At 42.5% G+C, this 13,730-nt stretch overlaps 1 protein-coding gene across 1 annotated transcript in view; it reads right to left on the bottom strand.

The window, feature by feature from the left end:
• Positions 1-10,609, bottom strand: part of LOC136440567 (sodium-dependent multivitamin transporter-like) — a 38,840-nt gene extending 28,231 nt beyond the window's left edge. Inside the window, exons 1-3 of the mRNA XM_066436639.1 lie at positions 10,428-10,609; positions 5,841-6,000; positions 4,823-5,042 (exon numbers count right to left, since the gene is read on the bottom strand). Coding sequence (XP_066292736.1) covers positions 4,823-5,042; positions 5,841-6,000; positions 10,428-10,536 — 489 coding nt within the window. The 5' untranslated portion in view covers positions 10,537-10,609. The remainder of the gene's footprint in view (positions 1-4,822; positions 5,043-5,840; positions 6,001-10,427) is intronic.
• Positions 10,610-13,730: the final 3,121 nt, after the last annotated feature.

Genomic DNA, 13,730 nt, shown 5'->3' with positions numbered 1-13,730 from the left:
AAGAAATAAACACTGCTACGTTATCATGTACAACACAAGCTACAGATACATGTACAGTTTTCAACCTGTACAAATTCACGCAAGTTTTTAACCAAGGGCCGGACCTACCTTTTGAACTTCAACCAGCAAGTTCCCTGTGAGAGTATCGAGTACTACCGACCTCCCTTTTACTATGTACAGAGCTGGCAAGAGAAAGACGAGGCCCCCAGCGTGGTTTGCGCTTTCCCCCACCGAAGACGTTCTATTATATCAAGAAATAACTATATATTGTCAGTATCGGGAGAGTGTTTTCTGATCACATCATTCTGATCCAGTGTTGTAAATATGTTTTATAAAGGATGAAACATGAAAAGTTCCAGCTAGAAAACGAGCTACGACACAATCACTTATTAAACGACTTAAACATATTTTTAAACAATCATTTGTGGTAGAAACTGCCTTCAGGACAATGTACTTGTCGGGACATTTCAACTGTGACATCGGCCCGGAGAAGGGGTGCGTACTTTATTCGGGTTTTCTAATTTTACGCTTCAAGGCCGCAAATTTGCCTGGAAATTTGCCCAAATCGGGGGTGCGAACTTTAATTAGGGTGCATACTTAAATCGAGAAAATACGGTACACCGCGACATGTGGACATGAGCCAAACCGGACGTAAGTAGGTTCTGCACGTAAATAGGTCATGTTACGTTAGATGAATGGAAAATTATGTGATTTTATACAGCATGACCCCCACCAGGTTCAATTCTCATTGACAGAAAGATCCTACAGAAATTAAATTTTCTGTTATCGTTGTATCATTTTCATTATTTTTCATTATTTCGTCATACTTTTGACTAAAAAAATGTCTGCCTCTATGATCTTGCAGCGCCCTCTCGTATTCACACGTTACGTTTGAGTACACACACGCACATAAAATCTAGGTTTTAAGGCCTAAGACAAATCCCTAGAAAACACCTGCTGACCCCAGCCTTCTTTTGGGTTCCGACCGCCGGATAAAAGGGGCAAAAAGTTTTCGATCTGACAAATGAAGGATGAAAACGGAAAGTTGTGATACCGCCGCCGACCACATCGAAAGGTAACAGTGCAGCAGAACGCACAGCGTCGGCGATTACAAGCAAGCAGCGCCCAATTAAGGTTTGTGAGAGTCATAGAAATAAAAAGAAAATAAAAATATTAATTTTCATCGATAACGAGAGTATTCTAAATGTTCATACACAGAAGTGTTGTGTTTTAGAAAGGTCAGCGTTATGCCATGCTGAAACCAAGATGGCGTTGCGAACCAAGGAACAACATGTTTCGACCAACGTTTTGCCCTCCGCGAAGTCATTTTCTGGTGGAATGTAGTAAGACAGAGACATTTTTGTTGAAAATACAAGAAATGGATAGTAATTTCTGTGAAATCTGACTTTTTGACGTCATGCACCACGTGATGGTATTGAAAATTGAGTTCAAACCGAGCTTGCGGTAAACTATAAGATTGCGATGGGCACAACATTGATATTTAAGTATTCACAAACCTTTGTATTTACAATGTTTAAAGTGGGAACGTTTTATGAAAACACTTAATGGAGGAATCGATGCTATTCATATATTTTTGTCCTTCAAGGTCTTAAAAACATTTCCGCGAAATCTGACAGCAGAATCTGATGTCACCACACGCTGGAAAACGGTCGCCATTGGCAGGGATTGTGCTCTGTGCAGTCCCAATTCGTCGTGGTCGCGTTGGACGGGTGGTCGCCTTGGGCAGGCCGCTTAATGCTTGTGCCTATTGGGAAAATTTTTGGGACCGAGAAAAAGCGGTCGCCATGGCCAGGTGGTCACGTTGAAGAGGTGGTCGCCTAGGCAGATTTGGCTGTATGCCAAAAGTGCAAATGGGGTTCTTTGAATATTTGTTCAATGTACCCCCATAGCAAATTTCAGGTCATTTGGATGTAATACCAGAGCACAGGGGGCCCAAATGTACGATGTTGGTCTGATAATGGCCAAAAGTCCTCAATAAAATCATTTTAAAGGCATTTATAAAGAAAATGGAAAAACCTCTGGGGGTACTAGTATGTGTCCTTGCGTGAACATACAAAAATATCTGGATGCACAGGTGCACCCACAGCAAAAAAAATGAGGTGCACAGCTCCAATTTTGGGTGGTATCAAATTCATACCATCTAAAAAGACTAAGGCTAACTTAACACACTGACGATGATATACAGTCGTGCGACTACCTATCGTCACGACGTTGGTATTTTTTTTGCGTATAAAGAGGATCAAATAATCGTACGACGGCAATAAACGGGAATCCTGGAATCGTCGTCACAACCACCTCGGACCCAGTCGCACGACGTTCAGCGGGGGTGGGGGGGGTGCGTGGCTGTATTTTTCTCGTCTAAAGAAGAACCGTCGCCAGCGACGGAAGTGGGTGATATGCTAATAAGCCTACAGCGTGCTGTTTCCTGTCCGGGAAGGAAAGTTTCTATCGTTTTCTTTGTAAATGTGACCTCCCTTCCCGAGCGTGGGTTTGAATTTAGCTGCCGCGGGTGCCCGGAGTTTACTCTTAGTTCTTATTTCAGTGAAGTTTACTGTAGGCCGATGAAAGCAACAGATGAAGTAGTCAACACCACGCTTTAAAGACTGAAGATTCTTATGCAGCCTGATAACACTAAAGGTACAAATGTAGCATTATCTGTTTATTCTTTTCTCCGAGCTCTCGGTGACAAAGTCTCTGCGTTTTTTTCATCTCATTCATCGGTTTGCTATTTTGTTTCACAAGGAGTCGTCCCTTTATCTGTAGACTGTATACCTGTAGAGTTAAAACACAATATGAAGGAGTTTTGGGAATAAACAATAGCATCTCTAGTGATTGTTTTTGACAGCGGAGCGTTCTTAGAATTTTCCTGATGTCAAATCCAACCCATTCGAAAGTTGGTTGCCCACCGTAAGTACCATGATTACAAGACATTAATTACATGGTGAAAAGATGTCAGCAAAAGTGTGCGTTTGTGGCTCGAAAAAGGGTATTTGTGGCCCCAAAAGGCTATGTCTGGTGTGAAGATTTGCGTCAGTGCAATATCGGCCACGACTGGTGAAATCTCCGTACGGACAAATCATTATGCCGGCCACGACTGGTGAAACTCCTGCATGGGCTATGTTGGCCGTGAGTGGTGAAATTCCCATGTATACAATGTGGGTACTGATCATGAGTAGTGAAAACCTGTGACGGCGATGTCGGTCCCAAGTGGTGATGTGCTTCTAGGTGGAGAGATTCCCGTGCGGGAATTGCACCATATAGGTGGTGCAGTTCCCACACGGGAACCTCTTCAATTCCAGCACCTCGGCTTATCTGATTTTTTATGATAACTGGTCAGCAAAATTGACCAATAGACATCGCTATCGGTTTCAAACATTGGACTCCGACTTCGGACATTCGGGGAGACTCCAGAGACGGCCCAGCGATGTTAGTTTTTCACGTGGGTGCCCCCCTCCCCACTGTGTCGGCACATGAGAAAATGTTCCGCCTTTTCCACACAAGGCGGTGCTCAATATCTATCCGAGTAGTTCTCAACTTCATCGCTGCCATCTGGGCTTCAAGGACCATGGGCTAAAGAAGTGGCCACCGTTTTGTTCCTTCTGTCATTGCGCCCATGCCCCGAGTTCGGGCTCTGAAAAAATCCCAACTTGCAACACACTTGTTTACGCTAGAAAAACATCCGGGAATTATTTTCCCCACTTTTGCCGACCCCGAGATCGTGACCGCGGAGATAAGCGAGGGTTGATGGAAATGCACGAATTTGACCTTTTTTCACATGATTCGTCCCCGAAGTTATCACGGAAAGTGTCGAAACCCCCCCCGAAAAAACTGACCTCAAGTAGCACCAGGCAGTCGGAACGCACCGAAACGCCGCCATCTCGCGCGGTGCTGTGTGCTTCAGTTTATTTACAGCGCCGCCAGTTTGCTTTAGTTAGTACTAGTAAGTCTATATAATCTCCTAAATTGAGAGCCATTGAATCCTGAGTCTAATTTTTTTTCTTCTGCAAAATTGCAGATTGTTTAATTTTTCTTCTGCAATCTTGAAAATCTTTATGCAATTTGCAGACGGGTATTTCGAAGGCTGCAAGGCGAGCGATAATAGACTAAGCGCTAAACATGATGTACAAAATAATAGAAAGCAGTGTCTAGTCATCTTCGGTGGGGAGCTGTACTCCTCCTCGGCAAAATTCGCCAATATACATCATAGTCGACAATATTTTTTGGACACTTGTGATAGACAGCATCATATATGTTTACACATGCTTGTAGTTTCCCCAGATAATTTTAGCTCAGGCCACACCAATCTGATTTGTTGGTTCTCTGTTTTTTTCAGGAAAAATACGAAGCGACAGGGAAAGAATTAAAAATCTGCTCCAATGAATCAAGCCTGAGGAGACGAGGGCTTTCGTAAAAGAAAGACACAAAATGAATACACACGTCAAGTCTAGGGGTGGATACCAGTTCACTGGACCTGATTGGGAGCTGTACAACATCCAAGAACCAATTTTCTGCATAAATTATGCAAATGAGGCCCTCATTAGCATACGCACATACCATTGTATTCACCTTCCCTAAAGCTATCTACACCTCCAATATGACATCCATAGCATTTACTGTGAGGGAAATATGAAGTATCTGCATAAACCATGCAAATGAGGTCCTCATTAGCATAACGCATATTGTGTTGTATTCACCTTTCCTAAAGTTACCTGCACCTTACTTTGGCCTCCGTCTGGAACTTAAAAACACTGCAAAACCTCTGGGAAAATGTGTCACCTCAAAAGTAAACAAATTTGCTAACCTCATAAGCACTTGTGAGTCCCAGGCCATGGAACACAGGAATGAAGAAGATGGCAGTGACTGGGATGGTGATGAAGTAACACCAGATCACCATCCAGTACTGAACACCGAACACAAAGATCTCCGAGGGCAAACCCAGGATGGTAACAGCTGACAGGAACGATGCCAGCACCGAGATGGCCACGGGTAGGCTGAACATGCTGCGGTCAGCCATCAGGTACCTGGGTGGACCACAGGACAGTATATGGTGACCAAACTAGATTTAAAACTGATTAAACCAATGTAAGGTAAACAGCCATATCAGAAAAAATGAACAGAAAACTTTCAGGACCAGGTTCTTAAAAGGTATTATCACCTAGCCAGATGGCGTCGACCAATCAGAAGCCTCCATTGCCCATGTGTTATGACGCCATAACACACCCGTGATCATCATTCCTCCCATTATGCAGAGGGGGAGGTTATCTTTTTGTCAACATTCGTATAATGTTTATTTGTTCCCATAAATGTTTACTATCTTAGAATAAATCAAATCTTTTGCATATGACAAAATAGAAAAACCATTTCAATATTACAAGTCAAATCTAAAAGGGCGGAACTGTAAGTGGAGCCGCCCACAGCATTAATATTGTCAGAAGGACATCCAGCATGGAGGAATGATGATACGTAATAGATAATAGATTTGGAAAAGATTTGACATGCCAATATTGCAACGTTATTAAATATTATCTATGAAAATGTTGGTTTTCAAAATGAAATCTATCATCTTCTATTCAAAAAGGACAAATATAAATTCTGAAATGCTTTCTTAATAGTATAAGGGATCTATGTGTCATACAGGAATTGTCTACTCTTATATAGGTCAGTTTGGAGAGGATATACATGTATGATAATAACCTTAATGAGCCGCCTCTTCCTCGGTGTATATGGTGTCATGATATAATGGTGGTTATAGCACATGGCCAGGCGTTATGACACCATATACACCTAGGGGCGGGTCATTAACCTTAATTAAAACATACTTGGCAGTTGTCCTCTGACCTCCCCCTGCAAATGCATGGTACAGTCCAGTGGCTGCAGTGATGGCCAACATCCCACCAAAGATGACATAGTCCACAGCCCCAAAGTTGTGTAACTCCTCTTTTGAAAAAGGCATCCTCACCTGACCCTGGATGGCTTCGTCTATGAACATCAGGAAATACTAGTATAAGCTTAAGTAGTATTGCTACTTATTGACAAGTTACTCTGGAAAAAAACAAAGAGGTTATAGGACCTCCTTGGAGAAACTAAGACCCCGTTCACACTCAAAAAAATGGATCGGATTAAACGTATTATCGCGATAGAATTGATCTGATCGTGATTGATTTTTGCAGTGTAAACGCTCGAATCGCGATTGATTTTCCCTGGATAGGATCATTTGAATCCACCTCCCGGAGGTAGTTTGGGGAGGATCAATCAAATCAAATCCTATCGAATATCGAGTGTGAATGCAAACCACGCGTTCACGCTCCCAGATTGTCCTGTCTACAACTCTTGTCGCATTCATTACCTGTACTACAGCTAGGCCAATATACAAAAGCCTTTGTCGTTCACGCCTTCTTGCGACCATAGCCCGCCCATTGCCTTCACTTCAACAGCTACAGAACATTCTCCAGAGATACAAAATCATCAAAAATTGGTGGACTCCCGCCATTTTGTAGCAAACCGATGCCGAATCTTTGACCCCAACCTATGACCTTTAACAACCGTCACATAGTATACAGTCAAACCTGTATTAGCGGTCACCTTTGCATAGCGGCCACCTGCCCATGGTGGTCACTTTTTGTCGGTCCCTTGGATTTTTCCCATTGACATAAGCATTAAGAATTAGGCTATAGCGGCCACCTGTCCAACGCGGTCGCGGCCAGACGATTTTCAGTCCCGCGAGTACAGTAACACTGCCGATAACGGTCACGGCGCGCCGGTAGAAGCCGCATCGCCACCGCACGCCGGGTTCAAAATCTTCATTTTTTCACGCAGTTATCAAATTTATGTGGACTCAACTGGATAGGATGATAATAAAGAAAACCAGAATGTTTTATCTTTGTTAGAAAATCCATGGTTTGACGCGAAGTCAGTATAATTTTCTTCACATGGCTTGCGTTTGTACATCGTAGCAAAATTGACCATTTCTGTGCATTTCGACTGGACAAATATTACAGCAGCTTTTTGGAAAATACAACTCGCACATGTAGCTGATGCGGTAAGTTCGGGAAATGTTTGAATGCCGGCCCAATATCCGTTTTCCCCGGTGCTCAAAGTCAAAACGTGTTTCGCGCAATTTTCAAAATGGCGCTGATAGTCAGCAGCACAAAGGTCAACGGAAGACACCACTGTTTCGGAGGTATAATGCGCTAAACATATTTTGCTGCAAAGTATCACTGAGGATAATTACTTTATTAAAAGCTTCAAACGAAATATGAATGACATTAATATGATGTAAAATTTGGGCTATTGCAATTTTCTGAAAAGAAGAAAGCCATCAAAAGAGCGACCTTCTTCTGAGTACCCTATTAGCATAATGGTAGAAGCTGATAATGACAAGCGGGAAGCGAAACAACAACAGACTAAGGAAAACTATCGCCACGATTTTATGTTTCAAAACGGTCGAAAAGGAACAGTAAGTGGCAACTGAGCAACATGTGTTTTGTTCTTAACTAACTAGGTGGCATTTTGCTGCGAAGGACTTTGTTTCATATGATTAAAACTCGTTTTGGCCAGTCCCTTGAGTGACCGCTATAGACAGGTTTGACTGTACTTCTGTGAAACGTAGCGTGCTTCAATAGGACTAGAATCACAGTGTACTTTAATCCACTTGGTGAAGAGCAGTGTGAACACAAATATCAATCGCGATCGGATTAATTCTATCGGGATAAATGTTTAATACGATCCATTTTTTTGAGTGTGAACGGGGTCTAAGGTGAAATGGGTTAATCAATGGGAGCACAACCTGAACACATTCCTACTAATCCTAGCAAAAACAAACTGACATTCGTACACAATTGGCCAGAACTAGTGGGCATTTGTTGTCATTCGCTGAAAAGCCTGACCCGACGATAACTAGTAGCCCGCGATAACTGGTAGCGTTTATAAAGTTATATATCTTATTTAACGTTACGTTAGTTCAAATCCTCCCATGCTGAGGTCAGTCTGCTCCATTATGGGGCAGAAAGTTTTTGACGTCGTCATGATCATGCGTCATCTTTGAACGCGGGGTTGTCAAAGCTTTTTAGCCTGGATGCCAGACCCCCAATCTCTAACATATCTCCCAAACGATGGATATGTTAGAGATTGGGGATCTGGCATCCAGGCTAAAGCTTTTAGACAGTGTTCTGAACACTCACGCCTGAAGTCTCTCAAGCAAATATACAGATGTAACCGGCTCCTTACTGGGCGCCCAGTACGGAACCCGTGGAGAAAATGCCGCCGATACTCGGCCCCCAGTACGGAAGGAAGTTCGGTACAAGAATTCCAGTACGGAACGGCTTTATTCCAGTACCGAAGCTTCGTCAGCACTGGACGTCGAGAACTGAATTTGTTTCGGTACTCGGGTTCCAGAGCTGAACTCCTCTCAGCACTCGGGTTCCAGTACGGATTTGCGTTCCGGCTAGGTCAAAGATCATTCGGTACTGGTTACCCAGTGCGGAGGTCATTCAGCACTGGATAACCGAGTGCCGATTTACGGATGTAACGGGTTCCGTACTGGATTTACCAGTAAATAGTGACTCTTCAGTACTGGAAGCCGAGACCTCAAATTATTTCGGAACTGAGCGTCCTGTACTCACGTTCTATATACGGTACTGGGATGATCCATTGTTTGTAACGACTGGACAGTTTTGGATTTAGTTGTCTGTACATTTTAATGCTTGTACATACTAACGTTTAGGTGGTAACGTAACATAACCAATTAACGTCCGATTTATTCAAAACGTATTTATCTTAAAACCGCGCGGACAGAGCCAAATTTTAAACCCATGGTCAAAAATATCAGCTCTCCTAAAAAGCAAATGCATGGTCTGTAAGTTTTTATCCGCCTATTCAACGCCGTGCGAGCATGTATTTATACTGAGGTATATGACGAAGAATTCTGCTAGGGTTACCCATTATCGTCCACTTCATCTTTTCCTTTCTACCGCTATGCTTGAAGAACATAGACCAGAAAAAAATGCACAGTAACTGTCCAAAGTAGTCTACAGACAAATGATAGTAAAATTACTATGTCTGTCCCGCCACTTACTTGACGCGATGGAAGAAATCAGCGTTTATCTGTGAATTTCCCCGACATGCGCGGCATGTGGCGTTCACTTGGTAAACGCATGGCAATTATGCTTTGTCGTGCAAATATAGCCTCCGGTGTGGGGGTCGCTAGGTTGTAATAACCGTTGTATCAAAGCTTCCTAAAACTGGTAAGAGTTTCAAACCTCGAATCACCATGGATAGTCTGAATATCAAAGAAAGGTTTAACGTCAGCTACTTTTAAAAGATACTAGCTATCGTGCAAGTTCCAAAAACATGATGAAGTACGCGGTGTCGAATTACATATGAAATACGTTATGCGTGACGCTTCCGTGCAACTTGTTGTTACTGGTTCAGGAGTTCATTCTGTTATGTCCCTGGACGTAAACATTTTTCATTGTTTTGTATGATAGAGAGAGATGGCTAAGGATCATACTTATGACGTTCTTTATTGCTCATGATAACAGGCTTTGGCATAATACACCGCGACATGTGGACATGAGCCAAACCGGACGTAAACTGCTCCTGCACGTAAATAGGTCATGTTACGTTACTGCTTTGTGCCTTGGTTATGGGCATAGATTTTGGTAGGTATTTGAATATAAAGTACATTATTATTTCAGTGTACGTTTTCTCCCAATAAAGGCACAAGCCACAAGGATACTAGTATGTTGTCGTCGTTGAAACGTAACAGAATGTGATACTGTATTTTTTTTCTTCATTCGAACGTTTTCCAAACAATAGCTTTGAAGTGGGGAAAAAAGCATCGAAGACATGCAGCCATGAAAATAATGTTAGCACTCGGTTTCCAGTCCTGACAGGAGGGTTCCCAGTACTGAAGCTGCCCAGTACAGGAATTCCAGTACTGAGAAAGTCTCAGTACTGGAGCTCCTGTTCTGACGACCACTTCCGTACTGCTTGTCCAGGACTGACAAAGGAGGCAGTTACATTTGTATATTTGCGTCTCTCAAGCATGCAGTACTGGCTGCATTTCTGATCTTACGTTACTTTAACACTTTCCCTCAGAAGCCAAATCTATAAACAACGGATCTACCGGTACGCTCCGCATGCACTGGAGATCCAGTGCGGAAGTCAGTCCCCATCATCATTTGGACACCGTGTGCTGGGATAGGAACTCGTTTCTTGGGTACTTCTGCCATTTTGGAAATCTGTGACTTCATTCTACGATTGACTCAGCCAACGTTCATTAGTAATTTTAAAACTTGGCTTTTCATGTGACTTTCCTTCACGTAATGAGTAAGATACTAGTAACTCCGCCCCCCTCCCCTAATATAATGTGTGAAAACCATCGTAGTAGGGAAATCTAAGCTTACCAGGGTTTAGAAAGGGCGGTAAGAAGCTGTACAGGATCGACAGACAGCAGCACACAGCTATACTGACACCAAGGCACCACGTCACCGCAGATTTCCTCTCAGATTTCATCGATTTTCCTTCTTATTAAACACATTACGAGCTTTGGCAGCCATGTTGGGACAGTGCATCAGTCATTGACCTGGAGAATATTTAAACTAAAGAAATACAAAACAGATGCCCGTATGCGTTATTAACCGTATAAATCGTGTTAAATGTAACGTTAATAACGTTACAGTTGACTTTATATTGCCAGTTTTAGCTTTCAATTACGCTTTCTATTTTACTATTTCTACAATTTACCGTTTATCACCCCTAAAAACGGTGGTATAGTCAACACCCGGAATACCTCGGAATACACCATGATGAAGGATGCTGAAATCTACCGGAATACACTCTGCTTTGATGAGCAAACATCACAGGCTGCTGTATTTGGCATGAAATGATGTATTAATGGCCCAGGGAACGGAATCACTAGAATTACTGATGGCGATCGGCGATGGTGACCCGGCCAGGCGCCATGTTTATTTCAGTAACGTCAACGGCCCCCTAGCGGCTTCTTACGGTACTGCAGCGGAACTTCCTGTTTTGATATCTCGTGTTCTGGACATGCTATGGAACTGATTTTTTAGTGGTACATAGATCCTTCGACAGAGAGTAAGTGGTACGGGTTTGGGCCCCCTAGCGGCTTTTTTTGAACTGCAGGAGCAGGTTTTGCGTCTGACTTTAAAAGGGAATAACTCAAGAAGGGCTTGATGGATTGTAATGATTTTTGGTAAGTAGATAGCTTGAGTGATGATGAACATGATTAGATACTTCTTATGCAAATCGGTATCTAATTTGCATGACTAATGAGGAAAGTTTATACATCCGCCAAATTCCATGATAGGACACTGAAACATGTGACATATGTAACTGAGGAAGAGAGAAATATAAATTGATATGAACTATGCAAATGAAGACCTCATTTGCATGATTAATGAGAAAATACTACAACAAGATGGCCTTGATGGATGGTCTTGATTTTTGGTATGTGGATAGCTTGTGTGATGCTTAGTATGATTGGACGATAATTATGCAAATCAGATTGTAATTTGCATAATTAATGAGGCAACTTTTAAAATCCGGTTTGTTCCATGATATGACTATTCAAATTGTAACTGAGGAAGATAGGACTGTTAATAGATAGAAAATATGCAAATGTGGGCCTAATTTGCATACTTAATGACTACCTTGAATTATTCCACACTGGCAAATGACGGCAATTTCATACATTTAATACTTTTTTGTGGCATCGGGAAGTTATGTGAATGTGAACATCATTGAATCAAATTATGTTAATAAGAGCCTCATTTGCATAATTGATGATAAATATCAGCATAACCTTCTTTGTTAAGCTCATAATTTGTTAAGCTCGTACTTTGGACCTGTTACATTTTAAGACAATCAACTGGTATGATTTATAATTGATGAGAAACACTCCTAATACGTCAGTCATAAAGGTTAAATCATTTGGCGAAGGTATGAGGTCGTGGAACTCTAGTTAGCTTTAGTCTAAAGCTAATAAGGCTGGACTCCAGGCTACCATAGTTCAGGGCTCTTCTTTCATTTGTAACTTGGGCCGTTCTGACGGCGACTCGCCTGATAATTGAAGATCATTAAACCAAGGAGGTTAAAATAGGAAATATTTTAACCTCCTTGATTGAACAATGTGTGACGTCAGGTCTCAGCATTTCCAAACCAAAGTGAATAGGGCTTTTCAATCTGGCTTTCCTGAGGATGGATTTGGATTTAGAGGAATTTTCCGACGAATTCGAGGGAATCAAGGAGATAGTGAGCTTTGAATTCGAAAAATTCATTGAAATCCATTCTCATGCAAGCCAGATCCAAAATCCTTGTCCATAGTATGGAAAATGCTGAGACCTGACGTCACATATTGTGACCTTCGAATTGATTAATTAAATCATCAGGCAAATACCCGTCAGAACGGCCCAAGTTACAAATGACAGAAGAGCCCTGAACTACGGCGGACAACTGTGACAATTGAGGACTTGACTTTGGGGTATATTTTGCAAAGTATAGTAGACTTTTCAATTTTAAGTTTAGCTTCCCTTTAAATTCAGCGAGGCCTCGGCGGAGATTTTTGAGCTCGAAGAGCTCAACAGGTTGCCCGTAGCTCGCGGTCGCCCGAGCAACGGCCAACACGTTTTTTTTACGCGCTCCAACTTACGGCGCTCTATCACTGGTTGCGAGTGGTCAGGTTTTAATGAATGAATTTTGAACACGCTCGTCTAAGAACAAACATGGATAAGAAATTCACTAGTACTGTTCTTGAGCCCTTCCCGCTCCGCGTTACAAGCGGCAAACGCTGTGAGACGTTTTCGCGAATGTACCTTCTGATTTAGTGCTACGCCAGACACGCTTGTGTAATTTGCTCTCTTCAAAAGTTGGCGATGAAGTTAAGAAAACGTAAATATGGCTTGTAGCCTATTATAATTTAGCGTTTTTTTTGCCGGAAAATTTTGACTGTGTGTACTTCTCACGTCATGTGAGAAGGATTATATATAGCCTCTACCAGGCTCCGTCTTATCGTTGGGAAAATAGTAGAAATCAGCCGAGGTACTCCGCTATACAGGGTAGGTCCGCTGTACAGTAAAGCTCCATTACGTCCATCGAAATGGAGCTTCACTGTATAGCGGACCCACCCTGTATAGCAGATAGAACGGAGCCTGGTAGAGGCTAGATTGTATCTAGCGCATCCCAGCTCATGTTTTCACGGGAAATAGGCTACTACGCATTAAATGCGCGGCCCGACGTACGTAGTGAATGCGGCCCGACTAACAAAATCATTACGAAACTAGAAAGGCCGTCATTTGCCCCTGAGCAAATACAGCATGTTTAGCCATACTCCTCCCCATGCAAGAAGTGGGCTGTCCCAAAATAACCCCTGGGCAAATCGAAATATTAACTGCATGTAGGAAGGCAACATTTGCGAGAGCATCATACTTTGCCAATCTCCCTCCCGATGCATAAATTGACTGTTCCAAAATCACCCGTGCAAAAAAATTCTCTCTACAAGTTCTGCGAGACGCCAAGAGCTTCTTACTGCAAAGGCTTGCATGTGTACCCGCAACATGACCTCAGGTAACCTGAAAAGAACACATGTTCTTTGGCCAGCAGCAAATGGAACGCCCGGAACTTTAGATAGAACATGGATTCCTTGGCCAGAAGCAAATAGAACATGGAACGGGGATACCACTTTTGAC

Source organism: Branchiostoma lanceolatum, chromosome 8 (genome assembly GCF_035083965.1).
Source record: "Branchiostoma lanceolatum isolate klBraLanc5 chromosome 8, klBraLanc5.hap2, whole genome shotgun sequence".
NCBI classification, from domain to species: domain Eukaryota; kingdom Metazoa; phylum Chordata; class Leptocardii; order Amphioxiformes; family Branchiostomatidae; genus Branchiostoma; species Branchiostoma lanceolatum.
This window is presented reverse-complemented; position numbering and strand designations above follow the sequence as displayed.